We start from the raw sequence: 16,856 nt of genomic DNA, 5'->3' as shown, positions 1-16,856 counted from the left end.
CTCAGTATAATAAGCATCGTCTAAAGTCTCATTTTACATTGAAATTATTGCTGTTATCACCGGTTCAATAGTAGGAGCCGAGATTTTCTCGACCTGAAAACGATGACAGCAGGTGCACTTGGACTAATAACTCATATTATAGACAGCATTGCAGCCGGAAGCTGTAAAAACGGTGTAAACTGCGAATGTGTGAATTATATTCATACTGAGAAAATTATAACCTACGTTCAGTTTTTTTTTTTTTAAATCAATTATGAATAATGCAATAACAAGCAGAGACAAATGGGTTTATTTCCCGAAAATGAAACACACATTACATTCACATCACTGAACACGGCCGGCCGCCTGTACAATTGATCTCTTTTCGTTTTTAATTGATCAACGATTGAGTTTTTAATAAATTCATCAAATGTGTGTCGCTTTGGCATCTCGCCATTCTCTGGAGTTAAGTGGAATTTTAATGCGTTTTACTGCAATTATTATTGTACAGGATTGTGCACGAGTGCAAAATTTTCATCTTGTCATGATACGTTATCATAATATATTAAAATACATACGCACTCCAATATATTAAAGTGAAAGGAACTTCCTGGGTGCAGATGTCAGATTTCCCTTAAGTGGAGAAAATATAAAACAAATATAAAAATATTAACCTGTGAAATGTCAGCACACACAGCAGTGGCAGGATGTTCCCTGAAAGACTGAAACACTGCAGTGAAGAGTTGAGAAATACGGCGCAGATGAAGGTACACAAAATTCAATAAGTCAGTTGAAATATTGATAATATTGATAAAGCAGTAAACGGTTATTGCCACATAAAGAGTATATATACATGCATGTTTATAAATATAAACGATACGTGTGTAATGTAATTTAATTTAGCATTAGAGTTCATCTTGTGCTGCCCAGAGGGAACTTAATGATATATGTTACATATTTCATAATAAATTTGACAATATACAGTAAGTTCATTGAAGGAGAGTCACACGTGACCCAACTGTGACCAAAGGGGAGCTGTGATTTCACTGAGGTCACCTCGTGGACCTAAAAAGAGGGAAAGGGACTCGCCGCACTGTGTTCCTCATCAGTGTGCCTGGGGGGGGGGGGTGTAACATCCGTGGGGTTCGAGACCTGATCCCCCTCCTGCTCCCGGTCCGGACCCGCTCCGGCTGGAACCGGACGAGTCCTCGGGCCGGCTACCGGAGCTGAGGTTCCCGCCACGCCGGACGTGGCTGGAGCCAGCAGGGGCGTCACCACAGCTGGTTTGAGGAGCATCAGGTATTGATGGAGGTGCGAGTTGCCAAACAGGGCCTTGGTTTGCCCAGCTGGGGGAACACAAAGAGGGCGAGGCGCCGCGCTCCGTCGACGGAAAGCTCGGCCTTCGGAGGGCCGCGCAGAGTCAACAAGGCCCGAGCGCCTCCCTCGGGACCCAACCGGACGCGCACGTCCCTTACGGCTCGCTGCCGTAACACGTGAGGAGGTCACGGTGGGGGCGGCGTCAGTCCTTTAAGTAATTACACAGCAAGGGGGGGAGAAGGAGGGAGGCCGGCAAACAATAGTCGCAGCGCCCTCTTCATTTGGATACTTGTTTATTCTGCTGATTTATCTTCACAGGCCACTGTCCTCTTGCCACCTGACAATGTCCTCTTTGTTAAGGCTGAGGGGGCATAAATTACAAGGCCCCGCCCACCCATTGGGTAATTTGCCCAAGGTCCACGGAGCACATTAGCGCCCGCCGAGCCCGTGCCCTCCGCGACCAGTGCCGGATCTCCCCCGTAGCGCCTGGGGGATACGCGGTTTCTAGAGCCTACCATAGAGGGGAAACATTTCAAAGCAAAAAATCTTTAAGAACAATATTTAAAAATGAGGGAAAAAATATTGCGGGATAGAAATTCAAGGAGGTGAAAATTTTAAAACTGTTTTAAAACCATAATTCCAGAATTTCAAGGGATATCCCAAGAGAGTTTTGCTCTTCAGCTTCTCCATCGATCGAGCGGTTTAAGCATCGGAAGTTTAAAGAGCATCACGTCAATCGATTGCATGGCCCACATCACAAGGTCTTTTGCAAAAAAAAAATGCGCAGTAAGCAAAGGCTCAAAGCATTTTACTTTACAAAGGAACAAACTTCAACAGGTACATTCGTCCGAGAACCAACGCTGAGCCGGATTGTTCTTACAAACACACGCATTCAGCGAACACTTTTCTCTACAGCGACTTGCAAAGTTAAGATACTTACAATTATTTGTCAGTTTATACATCTGGGCAAATTTTACTGCAGCAATTTAGGGAAAGTACCTTGGTCAAGGGTACTACGGCTGGTGGTGGGATTCGAACCTGTGACCTTTGGGTCCAAACCCAGTTGAGCAATACAGGGTAAGCGAGAGCTCCAAAGCAGACGCACGCAATGCAAATTATGCAGCTCCATACAGCGATTAAATTAATAAAAAAGTTAAATCCTCAAACCCAACTGCGGCTTGTAAGCAACAGCTATGGAGCAGAGCGCCCGTCGTCTTTACCTTGTCTCACTTTCGCACCCCTTGCCATTACAAAATACGTGGGGGATCCGCAGATGAATCACAGCCCATGAAAGACCTTCCCTGACCTTATTTTTTAAAACTATTTAAACATTTAATAAAGTCGCGCAAAGAAAAACATCCCCAGTCGAGGTGCAACTAGTAAACTGAGTGAAGATGCAGTACGTGGGTTTCGATACAATCTTCTACGATGATATTGACGTTTCTATTGTCCAATTACAAATACATTTCAGGCTTCAGAAGAGTGCTGGGAGGGGTTTTAAAAAAAAAAAAAGTAACAAAGAAACCAGTGTAAAGTATTCCAATATTTTATGGTTGGTCAGGAAGTGTGTGTCCATTTACTCTTCTAGAATCGAAATGAAAAATGATTCAAATATCGAAACATTCCACCCAACAACTTTGACTCTACAGTCACTGAATTAATGACAGTGAAAGAGGACCAGTGCCTGGTACCCACCCCTTGGCTGTATTTACCCTGCAGAAATACATGGACATAAGTAAAAAAAATATATATATACACACACACACACACACACACACACACACACACACACACACATATATATATATATATATATATATATATATATATATATTACAATGTACTGAAAAAGGTCAAAGTCTTCACATGGTTTTGTGCTTGTGTGAGAAAACACTATATATGAAGACCCGGGGTGGGCGTGCAAGGAGGTGGCATCAGCGGAACCAGCAGCCATCTGCAGCTCCCAAAACCACTTTCACCTTTTAAAGATGCAAAAGAGCTGTAAACATTCACATGCAGAACATTAATTGTCAGTCTATATATATAAAAGTCATAAATGCTCTACAAAATACCGGAAACATCCTATGAAATATCTCGTGCTTTCTTTCTAAAACCCACTATAATTTTTCAATACGGTAAAAGTAGCTCCGCAAACACATTTAATTCTCTTTCAAACCTGTCTAGTGAACCTTAACTACCGTTTGCCTGAAACTTTTCTCCAATACGACTTAGCGCAAGGGTTTCACACAAAGTCAATTGGGGGGGACTCTTGGCTACACCTCTGAAGCCATTTACATCGATTTACTCAACTATACAGCTGAGTCATTTTTACTGTCCCCCCCCCGAGGATGAGTACTGTGACCAGGGGCACTACAACTAGAGTAGGGATTCGAACCACGATCCTTTCAGTGCAGGGACAGCTCTAGAACTACAATATCTGACATTATTCCAATACTATATTCACTCCAAAATATTATTTCTGTATGCAAATATGTACAAGTACTTTGTGTTATATAAATGCACTATTTTTACATATTCAACCCAATTTATTTTATTTTTATAGAGCGCTCATCAAAGTTCCAGAGATACAGTACAGAGTTGCAGTTCTAGTTCACTCTTCGGATAAGGCAGCTGACAGTCGAGGAGAGGAAAACAAAAGAAGAAAAACTGCAGAATGGGAGAAAATAAAAACATTTGGGGTTCATAGAAAATTTAAAAGAAAAAAAACTATTTACAGGTCAACGCATTTTTACGCATCGACATCCATTTACAGGACTTTATTTTTAGCCAACGATGCAATGAATCCTGCCTCTGGGACAGACTCTGGGCCACAGGGACACAGACTGTACATGTGCTAATGGAAAACCGGTGGCTCTATGGCACTCTGCCCCCTACAGGCCAGATGCACATGTCACCCAGCAGTTTTTAAAAGGGATGGAGGTCTCTCTGACTCACAGAGAGACAGGACCAGAGTCTGTCTCCCACACACACACACACACACACACACACACACACACACTCTCTCTGTAAACGGCGGGGCAGCAGGAGGGAAAGCAAACAGGAAGCAGCGGAGCACTGTGCACAATGGGGGCTGCGTGTGAGGAGAGGATGTTTGCTCTGGAGTGCGACTTCCAGCCTCGAATGCTGCAGGGGGGAGCGTGACAGGACCTGCTTTGATTTACTCCAAGCCCACCCTGGTAAACACGGTTTTAAAAAAAAAAAAAAAAAAAAAAAAAAGATTGATCACTAAAGAGATGGGCAGTGGTGTTTGCAGAGGGAGGGATGGTGCCCCCCACTGAGGAACACGGCCCTGGAGGGTGAAGGGTGTCTATAAAGGTGGAACAGCCACTGAAACAGAGCTTCGGTTCACATGTTTGACGCGAGTTGAAAGTTTTACGTATGAGGACACAACTGACCCTCATCTGGTGGGCACCACGCAAAAGTCCGTTGACCTCACGTGACCCCACAGGTCTGTACCTGCGTGACCCTTGGAAAGCTGTGAGTAAACGAATTTCGTTCCGTGTGGCGGAAGGGGCCCAGTTCCTTGGGACGGGTGTAAAATACTAACACTCTCAGTGTAAAAGCACGGTGAGGAAAAGGTCGACTTTCTTTTTACCCACTGCTCGATGACACCGGGCCTCGTCCGTTCTGGGACGGAATACCACAATTTCGCCTGGTGTACAGTGTTCACTTCAAAACAAAAGTACAACCCTGTAACACAGAACACACATAAAACACAACACTTCTGCTGATATCTGAAAACATGAGCTAATATTATTATGCATCACATTTCTGTAGTAATTAATGAATAAGAATTAATCCAACAGGTGAAGTTTTCTGTACCTGAGACCCATGAAAATATGGGTGTTTTAATTTTTACAGTAATTTACCTCTATGAACGACCAGTTACTTTAACTATATCCGCTGTCTGTGGACTGCTACGTATACAGCACATTTAAAAAAAAAAACATCTGTCGGCTAAATGAAATTAATTGTATTAATTACTGCTGATCAAACAAAGAAGCGCAGCAACTTCAGTTTACCACGGTAACTGTAACCTGTCTGTTTAGTGTCTTAAGAGGTACAGGCAGGAGTCCGTAGATGATACGTTCCCACTGTGGCTCGGCGATGGATCCCGAAAGCCGACGGGTCACCGAAACACTTCGCCCTCCAAGTCGGGCCGCTTCCCTTCATGGAACAAAGTCCTAGGAGTGCTTTCTGCTCCTCGAACCCTTTCACACCATCTGCGGAGCACCTTACACTTTCAGCTGCCAGAGTGTGCAGAACAACCCGGTCATCGCAATTGTGTCCTTAGCCCCTCCCCTTGACCATAATACAGTTTATCATTTCATTTCAGTCCTTGGCCCCGCCCTCAATTCATAGTACTTTGCAGAAATTGAATTTGGTGTCTTTGGCCCCACCTCCTAGTCCATGGTGCAGCTCGTAATTTCATCTCTGAGTTCGCACCCCTACCCTTGTGGTGTGTTGGATATATCGAATTTGGCATCTTTGGCTCCACCCCCATCCCTGATACAGCTTATAATTTGATCCTGGAGCGTTTGGGTCCACCCACCAATCATGGTGCTTTGCATAATTTGAACCCCATGTTTTCGGCTCCGCCCCCGACCGAGGCGGATCACAGCTTGAGCTTCGAGTCCTTGGCAACCAAGGCCTTGATGGCGACGTCCGCTGCCTTCGCGAGCCGCTGTGCCAACTCGGCGTTATCTTCGGGCGGCGCGCTTCTCAACAGGAAGTGGCCGATGAAGAGCTTCAGGGCCTCGCGGAGCATTGCGAGCTTGGGGATGCCCGAAATCCTGACACACACACACAAAAAAAAGAAAAAAAAAACCCCACAGGTATTCATATTCAAAATAGGGTCATGAACTTGTAACATGACGGCTGTTGGTTCAAGCCAAACAGTAGAGAACATGAGCACACAAATAAACACCCTACACCACACGAATATTGTCAGCAAATTTTAGTTTTCTGATTCATTCTTAGAACTGTGTTGTAGTTCTTAACATTAATTAACATTAAATGTGATCCAATGCGTTTTTAACTCCTTGCGTACAAATTTTATGAGTCGCTCAAAGGGTCGGGATGCTTCTTGTTGGTATTTGGATTTTTTTTGTGAAGATGATTTTAAGTGTATTTGGTTTCATAATTATATTAAAATTAAATTTTGGAGGGAAACAATGCGTTTATCAAAAGCAGTTTCCCCGGTTAACGTGGAGATTTTTTTAGCGCCGATTACCTCCCAAATATATCGGCGAGCTCTTCGTGCTCCGTTTCCGTCAGCAGTTTGCTGAGAACCTGGCGCAGGAACCGCACCTTCACCTTGTCCAGCTCTCCAAACTCTATCACCTGTATTGCAGGACCACCGAAATGAGCCGTCGTATGGATGTGGGTGGACGTGTCGCTGTCCTCCAATGTGCCATGAAGCCAGTGGTGGGTGAGCGAGCAAACACACACACACACACACACACACACACACACACACACACACACACACACACACACCACAATCCAAGAGCTAGAAGAACAGCAACATGATGCATCCCAACCTGTGGCCCAATATGCCCAGTAAGCAGTTAATCATAGACAGGGTGTCCCAAATGTCTCGAACCATAATGCTCTCTTTTTTAAAAATTTTTCTAAGCCTATGATGTCTAGATAATTCTGCTCGGGGGGAGTCAGGAGTCAGAAACTGGTTGCCGCGGAACAAAAGCATTTGTTGTGCATTATTGTATTTGTACTTTTTATTAGGCTGATAGTCCTGTTATTCTGGGACATCCTGTATTCATACCTTGTTATGAATAACTTCAGAGTCATTCATTTTCAAAGACATATAAGCAGAAAGATTTCGTAACAGCAGCATTTTTAAAATTTGTTCGAACCATGTAATTTACTGTAGCTACATCCAAGACTTTCACAGACCATAACCTGCAAATACATGAAGAATATCTGTCCCGATTATAACTTATGGAGTAAAAGCGATTTTGTATTTACACACAAAGTGAGGTACGAACAGACTTCTGCTGCCAGTTGCGTGTGTAAATGCCAGCATCCGTGTCACCCTCGCACCCTCTCCGGTGTCACCAGTGGAGAACGGCATTACATAGGTGTGGAACACAAAGAGCTCCAACCATCATTTTCCCATTTATGATTCTGAAAAGTCAAAGTGACTCTAATGAAGCGTGAGAAGCGGTACGAATGACCTTGAGGATGGACGGCGAGAGCGTCTTCTTCTGGAGCAGGCGCACGAGTAGCTGGACGAGGTTCCCGAACGAGCCGCTCGAGAGGCTCTGCAGCTCCTTCAGCTTATCCCACAGGCTGAACTGAAGGGTCATCTGGAGGGAGAGGTCAGGGGTTAGAGGTCACTCGCCGTTCCTCATGACCGCTACTGCCGCCTGCTGTGTCTCGACGGTCCCGGTGGGTTTTGTGTCGAACGCTAAGCTGCCAACCGCTGCCCCAACTCCCTCCCGCGCTTCCCAAGAGTTGGGGCACGATGGTCAACCCCTGACATTTTTTTTTCAATTTATCCCCTACTCAGCTTCGAAAAGTCGAGTCCTGTCATTTAATTATTTTATTACATTTCATCTGGACAAAGTGATGCATAATTCTACGGAAAGCGAATTATATTAGTCATATGTTCTAAATCTTGGTTTATTTTGTGCGGAACATGGTGACCAGGATGAAGACTTGTTCACGCTAGTGCATGTGGAATGCTTCCAAAAAAAAAAAAAAATCAAAATAATAAAATAAATGTAAATATCATGACCACATAATGGAATGTGTGTCCTGTTTTACGGCGCTATTTTTGTTGGCTCCTAAATTTATGAACATTTATTAACTAGGAGTCTCATCATAAATCACTTTGTTTACAATTCCAGAGTCACTTTTAACACTAAGACACAGAAAAATTATTACTAATACAGATGTCCTTTGATTTACTAGGGCTAGGCTCTGCAAAAAAAAAAAAAAAAAAAATTAGAGATAGCTCTATAATTAGTAGCTACAGAAAAAGTGTCAGAGTATTGTTCGGTTCAAGCCGTGTTGAAAATAAAATAAGTTGTAATCACAACGGAATAGATTTGAATTAATGTGGTTCTGTAGTCCTGCTGTGACTGGGAGCGCAAAGTTAAGGTACCAGTAATTATTTACCCATTTACAGAACTGAATAATTTCTACCAGAGTAATTTCAGGGTAAGGACTTTGCTCAAGGGTACTACAGCAGGAGGTGACAACTGAACGTGGGACCTTCAGATATTAATACAACAGCTCTAACCACTATACTGACCCGCTACCCAAATAAATTTGATTCATTTACATTCATTTTTAAATATTATTATTTTTTTTTAAACGTTTTCTTAAACAATACAGCTTGGCTTGAACCAGCAATCACGGCATTAGGAGGTCATGACCTCAACCGCTGCGCAATGACTGTACGAACACATCCGACATCCTGCTCATAAAGACGATGCACCGGAACGTCACTTGGATTGCAATACATAGCTATTTTATTTATTTTTTTTTAATTTTACCGAAAATTAAGTGATTTAAGTGTCCATTGAATGAAATCAAAGCAAAACCACACATTACCTTTTCACGGAAAATCACACCACAGTACATCCATTTTTCACAGTGACCGATAATATATTATACATATTAAACTTAAGTTTTTAATTAAATTTTCACTCATTTGCGGCAGCCAGCATATAAAATACATTTTTAGTGAGGCGCCTAACCGGAGAAGCTTAATGAACTCAATTGTATGAATTGTAGTTAATTTTATTAAGTGGCATTTTTCTATTTAATTCTTAATGAATTTTAATTTTCATTAACCCACCACTGACATCAAGTTCTAAGGATCCCTGATTAATGAACGAATGAATGAAAGAAAAACATTTTTCCCCATTACGGGACGGACTCAATTCGGCGACTCATTCATTCACGAGTAAAGGACCCCGAGGTTAGTCGTTACGAGGCCGACGATGCGACGCGGTGGCGACGCGAGCGATCCTGGGCGGACCGGGCCGTACCTGGAAGCGGCGGTCGTGAGCGCAGAACTTCTCCGTCAGCACGCTGTAGAAGGCGTTGAAGACCTTCTCCTGCAGGCAGCAGTCCAGGAGCACGCGGATGATCTCCCGCTCCTGCTGGTCCTTGAGGCCCAGCCTGCAGCCGCGTGCGCGTGTGTGGGGGGGGGCAGAGAAACGGGAGGTGCCGAGAGGAGCAATCGTCATGAATCACAGTCATGGAGACAGTAAAATAAATCAGCAGTGAGGAGAGCAAACAGACAGACACACAAAAGGATTTAAACGACATGGGCGGGGCGTCTTCCTTTGTTGTCTTTTTTGTTTTGCCCCCCCCCCCCCACGGTTCAGCAAAGGCGTGTTTGTCTCTGTCACACGCTAAGTGCTCTTTATCACGGGGCACCGGCTGCTTTGTTGTTGCCCTCGGTACGAGCGACGGGTAACGAATCCACGTCGCCCCCCCATCGACTGCTTAAGGAAGCGGCGTCAGCGCTTCACTCTCTATCTCTTCCTTCCTTTCCTTCACTCACTGCACTCGCATCGCACCCCGATTATGTTGTGCTCCCGAGCCCTCGGGCTTTACCGCACACTTTCCTCCTGAAGCACTCGCACTGTTCTGCAACTTACAGCAATTTACCCAGGTATACACAGCTGGGTCATTTTTGTTTACTGCATAAACTCGGGGTACGGCGGTAGGGGCTCGGATCCGGGTCCACAACAACAACAACAACAACAACCTGTATTATAACAACAACAAAAATAATAATAATAATTATTGCTATTACTACCAACTCCTCTGTTCACATTATTACACAGCTACATAATCAGCTATACAGTGATTCACCCATTGATACAGCAGCATCGTTTTTACTGTATCGATTCAGGGTAACTAGTGTCATCAAGGGCAAGACAGCAGGAGGCGGGATGCGAACCCAAAACGGTTGCACCCGCAGGGTCACGGCCCCAACTACCGTGGCACCTGCCGCCCAAGTGGTTTGTAACAGACGACAGCAGCTCTGAGTACCCGGGCCGACAGCGCAGCGCAGGTGCCACGGGAGCGAACGGCGCCCCCTAGGGAGGTGGTGGGGGGAGGGGGTGCTCTGGGAGACTGAGGGCTTCGCAAGTTTGTGCTGTGCCGCACACGTCTGGCAGGAATCACCTGAGCGTTCAGTTTCGCTCACAAGTAAACGCTGCGAGACCCAAAGCGCCTGCAGTGCAAGAGAGCAGCTCGGCACAGTTCTTTTTCACCGGATGAGTGCCGGTGACCGCGGTACGCACGGGCCCACCGGACCCCCCCCCCCAGCGAGGGGAGCGATTTCTCCTACCTGAGGAGCTTCTCGAAGGCGTCCAGGTAGTCCTCGCTGGTCATGATCACGCAGAAGATGTTCCTCCTGATGTCCGTGTTCATGCGCTGTTTGCGGGCGAGTTCCAGCACCTTGGCACTGAACTGGGGGGGGTTGGGGGGTATAGTGGAGATGATAAACAAAAAAGAAGAAAAAAAAAAAAAACCCCACACAGAATTGGGGAGTCGCCACATTGCTTATTTAATGGAAACGTTATTAATAATGGAATATTAATCAACAACTCCCTTATTTGCCTTAATTAAAAAGCGTTTAAGTTCCCTTTAACACATTTGATACATTGTGACCCCGTTTGTTGGCGTTTTCAACCCTCCACACTCAAACACCACGAATATGACAAAACACTGCTCTGATCACTCTTATTGATCGCGCTCTCTATATTCTAGTGTTTTTGTGACTTCGACAAGAAAGGCTGAGGCTCTTAATAGTACTTTCACCCCCAAAATAAGGCTCACTCACCCAACGAGCTCATATCAGAGAGTAAATTAATAGGACTGCATCGCGCACACACGCTGTCTGAAACTGCTAGTCTCATACGGGGTGGCGGCGAACCGGATCCTAACCCGGCAACGCAGGGCGTGAGGCTGGAGAGGGAGGGGACGCACCCAGGACGGGACGCCAGTCCATCGCAAAGCACCCCAAGCGGGACTCAAACTCGGGAAGTCGACCGTATCGCTCGCTTCTTTATTAAACTGCTGAGACGTGACCGGCAAAGCTGCCTAAGTAACACTAATTTTATTCATTAGAATTTTACTTTAAGACAAGGAATCATTATTTTATTTCTATCAATTTAATTTTTTTATATAAAATAAAATTAAGAAATAAAATTGTAAGTGTTGCTGTTTTTAACGGAATTTCTGAAATTCAGACCAAATTATTACTCTTATTATTATTATTATTTATTAATAGATTTCTGACTAATGTTTCTGCTTTAATAAATTATACACGTGTTTAACAAACAGCTCCACCAGTGACTATTAGGAAATGAGCTCCGACAAACAGGGGTTGCATACAGGGCTCTGCCACAATTCCAGAACCAACCAAACCCAAAGTTCATCCATCTCCTCATGGTGTTTTCTGGTGGGGGGGGGAGGCTACACACCTGTCCCCCGGAAGTGCTGGGCTCCCGCCTGCCGCCGGTCTCCTCGATCATGGGGGCTCCGCTCCAGGAAGAGCCCACGATCCACCAGCGGCCCACCTGCTCGGCCGCCAGCAGGTTCTCTAGTGACACGCGCAGCTTCACATCGCCCCCCCGGGAGCTCTGCTGCACCTGTGGGAAGGGGTTGGAAGGGGGGGAGCGGGGAAGCGGCCAGGCACAACCAAGGGCAGGTTCTCACTTCATGTCTAGTGAAACAGACGAAGGCCCTTGTGAGTGGCCTAGTGGCGCCCCCTAGTGGCGCACACTCGCGGTTCTCACCAGGCTCCTCTGCAGTTTGCGCAGCTTCTCCACAGGTTCGGGGTCGTAGCCCGGAATCTTCCTCATGTCGTTGTTCTTCAGAGCCAGCATGGTCTCCAGCATGAAGCGCACCTGGCAAGCACAGGTGTTACTTTTATTAATTATTATATTACTAATTAAAGAAAACTGCTGTGAGCTACAGTACTACACCCTGTGGCTGAAAAAATGCGACTGAAAAGCTACAGGAAGCATAAAGTGCATCTAAAATTTATTCATTTATCTGACACTTTTCCCCAAAGTGACTTACGATGTTAATCTACCTACAATTATTTACCCATTTGTACAGCTACCTAATTTTCACCGGAGCAATTCAGGGTAAGTACCTTGTTCAAGGGTACTGCAGCCAGAGGTGGGAGTCGAACCTGCAACCTTTCGGTCCAAAAGCAGCAGCTCTAACCACTACACTACCAGCTGTTTCTGTCCCACTTTAGAGCTGACACTAATGGTTCTTGGTTCGAATCCACACTCCTGCTCCAGTACCCTGGATCAAGGTACTTACCATAAACACAGTAAAATTTCCCCAGCTGTATAAATGAGTAAATTAGTGCAAGAAGCTGCGTATACAAACCTCACACTCCAAGTTGCTTTAATAAAAGTAGTTATAATAATAACAGTAAGAGGTTAAAACCGACCTCACTGGCTGCATTATGGATGGTTTCCGGGTCTCACCAACAGGGTAGAACAGAGTATTATTTATCGCCGTTTACGCCTGAGCAGCGAATTCGAAGCCCAGGGACAAGGTGTCGTACCCGGGTCTGATCCCGGAACTTGGGCCCCAGAGCGGCAGCCTGGCGCTGAGCATCGGCGATGAGCTCGCGGAGAGATGCGGCGTCATCCTTGCGCAGGGAGAAACCCACGTTCCTGAGCAGCAGCAGGATGAGCTCTATGTCCTTCTCGGTGAAGGCGGCCGCCAGACGGCGAAGGATGTCGAACACGAGCAGCGCGTGAACCACCTGGAAGTTGTAGAGGTGCGCCACCAGGGACAGCAGGTTGTCGCACTCCTTCCCGGCGGCAGGGCCGCGGTACGCCTCGTCGAAGCGCCGCACCACCGTCTCCAGAAAGTGGGCCCCCACCTGGAGAGGGACACGCAGTCAGGTTACCGTCATCGTCATCCTCCTCATCATCATCGCCGAACAGGCATCAGCCAGGTAAACTTTTAAAAATTTAAATTAAACACTAAATAATAAGTGTGACCATACAATGCAAATTTTACAGAAATTAAAAAAACACACACAATAAAAATCAGTCGCTTAGTAACAGTTCATTACCCCGAACGGAGCGCACCGCTCATTCTGAGCTAATATAATGACAATTACTCTGCTGTATACATAGGTAAATCACGGTAAGTGGCTCAGTGTACCAAGCAAACATTGTGAAGTGCTTTAGGGAAAAATTTTCAGATGTATGAACAAATAATCATACCTGTGTATTGAGGAAACTACACTTCGAAATCCCACAGAAAGCTATTTGAGACGTCAGAAACGAACACCTATCAATCAAGGCCCAAGCCCCGCCCCCAACACAAATCCAGGGAGCTGATTGGCTCACTCACCTCCAAACCCACAGTGTGGTGCAGCACGCTGACCAGGAGCACGTGCTCCATGAGCAGGCGGTCGGGGGTGAGGGCGGGGCCCGCGCAGGCGGCCAGCAGGATGGCGGTCAGCGTCTCGTTCATGTCCTTGCGGCTGTGGCTCATGTAGAGCTCCTCCAGCTGCCCGCTGATGGACGCCACGTTGGACTCGCTCAGCCTGCAGGTGGACGAGACCAGGACCGGGAAGGGTGAAGAGCGACAGACTCGACCTGGCTGTTCTCACTCAGACACACACTTGGTGGTCACCAAAACCGCACCTGTTCACCAGCCCCTTCACAGTCCTCGTGAGTCGTTCCAGCTCTGCCTTGCGCTTCGAACCCTCAACCTCTCGCAGGTGCGGGGGTACGTATTTGGTAGATGAGTCAGCGCTCTGGACAGGGGGGGAAGCGTTTGCACTGAATTAAACAGAATTTTCTCTCGCGGTTCTTATACACATTATACACTTATCTTTACTACGATTACCATCATTTACCCACATTTACTCATTTAGCTGATGCCTTCCTCAAAGCGACTTACTGTTAAGTTACTTATTTACCCTTTCATACAGCTGGGTAATTTTACTGGAGCAACTTTAAGGTAGGTATCTTGCTCAAGGATACTATAGCTGGTAGTGGGATTCGAACCTGTGACCTTTGGGTCTAGAGGCTCTCACCACTACACTACCAGCTGTCCCGGCATATCTGACAATTCTCTCTCAGGTGACTCAGAGTTTGTGCAGTAAGCTACTTAGAGATTTACCAATTTATACAGCAGGGTAAATTTTACTGCAGCAATTTAAAGTAAGGGCACTATAGCAGGAGATGGAATTCAAACCAACAACCTTCCGGTGTTGTCGTGGTTAAAGCTGAAGACTTCCACTCACAGGACCCAAGTTCGAGTGTCGCCTCCAGGTGCGGTACCCTAAATCAAGGTACTTGATCTCACTGGAGAAAGTAAAAATGACCCTGCTGTGTAAAGAGTAAATCAGTGTAAAGAGCCCAACAGATCAATGAATAGATGTTGATGTGAAAGTGGTGCTCGAGTCTCCTCCACACCTGTGGGCCCCCCGCTTCTTCTTCTTCATCATGATCATCTTCCTCCTCCTCCTCGCAGTCATGATCATCTTCCTCCTCTTCATCATCATCCTCCTCCTCAACAACATCCATCACGTCCACATCTCTTGTGCCGCTCTGAGCGTCTTCATCGCTGCCCTCCTCCTCCTCAGCCCGAGACCCCTCAGACATCGTCGCCTCCTCTTCGGCATCATCCTCCGCATCATCATCATCATCCTCCTTCTCCTCCTCTTCCTGCTCTGCCAGCTGGTCCAATTTGTCCTTGAGCTCCACCTCCTCGTCGCTGCCGCCCTCCCCGGACCCCAGCGCCCCCAGGATGTAGTCGAGGCCGTCGGCGACGAAGGCCTGAGGAAGACTCGTCTTGTTCTTCCTCCTGCGGAGGCCCAGGAGGCGCTCCAGCTTGCGGATCTCGCGCTCCTCCTGCACGTTGGCCTCGAGCAGCGCCTTCCTCCTGCTGCGCTGCACACCGGCGCCGCCCTGTTGGGGGTCCCGCGCCGCCTGCACGCGCACTCTCTTCTCGAGGCGGCCCGACTCAGCGCTCCCGGAGTCCTTCTTCAAAATGGACTTGGGTACCGTGTCTTCACCCGCCGGCGGCTTCGTCTGCGCGGCGGGGGCGGCGGCCGGGCACGCGCTCGTCTCAGCAGCGAGCGGACGCTCCTTCTTCCCCTCGTAGTGAAGCTTCATTCTGGCCTTCTTCTGCTTCCTCTTCTCCTTCCGCAGCTCCTTCCGACTTTTCTTCTTAACGGCCGCGTAGCCGCGGTCGCTCTCCAGCGAGTCCGATTTGCTCCGAAGAAACTCGTTCACCGAGTTCATCATCTTCTGCAACGTTCCAGCGCCGGGCGCTTTCTTTCTTCTTCGCCCCCCCTGCATCCTCCCCTTCATCTTGTTCTAAGTGTGAGTTGCAGCACTTTCCTCTTGGTGGTAGTTGGTTAACGTTAAACTAAACACATCAGCCCCGGCAAATCTTTATTAAAACCATCATCTGCGCTTTAGTACAGTTCACGCGTGTTAAACCTGGGCGCAGCCATCTTGGAACACCTGAACCGGAAGTCCGCCCCAAACGACAACAAAACTTCCGGTAGAGTCCCGCAACATGGTTACGTCACCGTGTTCTTGTATTGGGAGTGCCTGAATTATTCTTTTAACGATAAATTAAGAAAATACAAAACTTGAATAAGCAGGAAATTAACCGGAAAAATTGTTTATGTCACCATTTTCCTCGACTCTACTAGTCTCATTTCCACACAATTAATAAACAAGTCGTGAAATGCCAAGCGATTGATTATTTGACGTGTGTCTGACGTACACAGTGTTTGATAAAGGAAATTTATACTGATTTATCTATTTTTAAACCAGGGATATTTTTACTCTATCAATTTAGGTGTGGATCCGACCCACCAACCTTCTGGTTTAATTAATAGCAATAGACATGTCATATGAATTCCGATGAATAAAGACATCTTAGTTGCTAGAAAATTGCATTTTTTGTCTTACTAGTAATATGAGAATAAGAGATTTCCAACATAAATCTGGAGAGAAGATTAAATTTAGAAGAGTTTAAAAACAGGATTCCGGGAAAGGGGTATAATTTAATAGAGGTTGTCTGAAAATGTGTGTGTGTTTTTTCATGTAACCCGAGAGTGAGTGTTGAACCTGCAATCACTGAGTCAGCGTCCTTTAATCCCTGTGTAAAGTTTCTGCATCGTTACGACATTTGACCATATTTTCTCATGAAGTATACACACATTTAGTGATTTATTATTAAATTTCAACTAAGACGTATGTCTATAGCGCTGGATTTCCTTACAGGAGCAGCTCAGGTTCTGAACCACACTCGGGAGTTCCCTTTCGATGAATCAATTCAGATATTTCTGTTTTACACACTGAAAAATTTCATAGCATCTGAGTTGTTTACGGACGTGTTACGCGGAGTGTAAAATGACGTACAGCATATAGAAACACAAAGGAGATGCGGAATAACTACACGAGTCACATTAGTTTGTGTAATTTCATTAACTACACTTAACGTGTTTATTGCTGGTTTACTGCTCTTTATTCAACGAAACT

General features: G+C 46.1%; 1 protein-coding gene across 1 annotated transcript; it reads right to left on the bottom strand.

Annotated features, from left to right (window-relative positions):
* Window positions 1-4,518: 4,518 nt before the first annotated feature.
* On the bottom strand, window positions 4,519-15,827 carry nom1 (nucleolar protein with MIF4G domain 1). The gene is made up of 11 exons (XM_029255105.1): window positions 14,772-15,827; window positions 13,995-14,107; window positions 13,699-13,894; window positions 12,896-13,219; window positions 12,108-12,218; window positions 11,793-11,960; window positions 10,655-10,776; window positions 9,339-9,471; window positions 7,515-7,646; window positions 6,551-6,660; window positions 4,519-6,110 (listed from the first exon to the last, which is right to left on the bottom strand). Exons 1-11 carry the CDS (start codon window positions 15,669-15,671, stop codon window positions 5,933-5,935), a joined length of 2,487 nt encoding a protein of 828 aa, XP_029110938.1. The 5' UTR covers window positions 15,672-15,827; the 3' UTR covers window positions 4,519-5,932.
* Window positions 15,828-16,856: the final 1,029 nt, after the last annotated feature.

Source organism: Scleropages formosus, chromosome 9 (genome assembly GCF_900964775.1).
Source record: "Scleropages formosus chromosome 9, fSclFor1.1, whole genome shotgun sequence".
NCBI lineage: Eukaryota > Metazoa > Chordata > Actinopteri > Osteoglossiformes > Osteoglossidae > Scleropages > Scleropages formosus.
The sequence above is the reverse complement of the archived record's forward strand: the minus strand, read 5'-3'. Positions and strand labels throughout refer to the sequence as shown.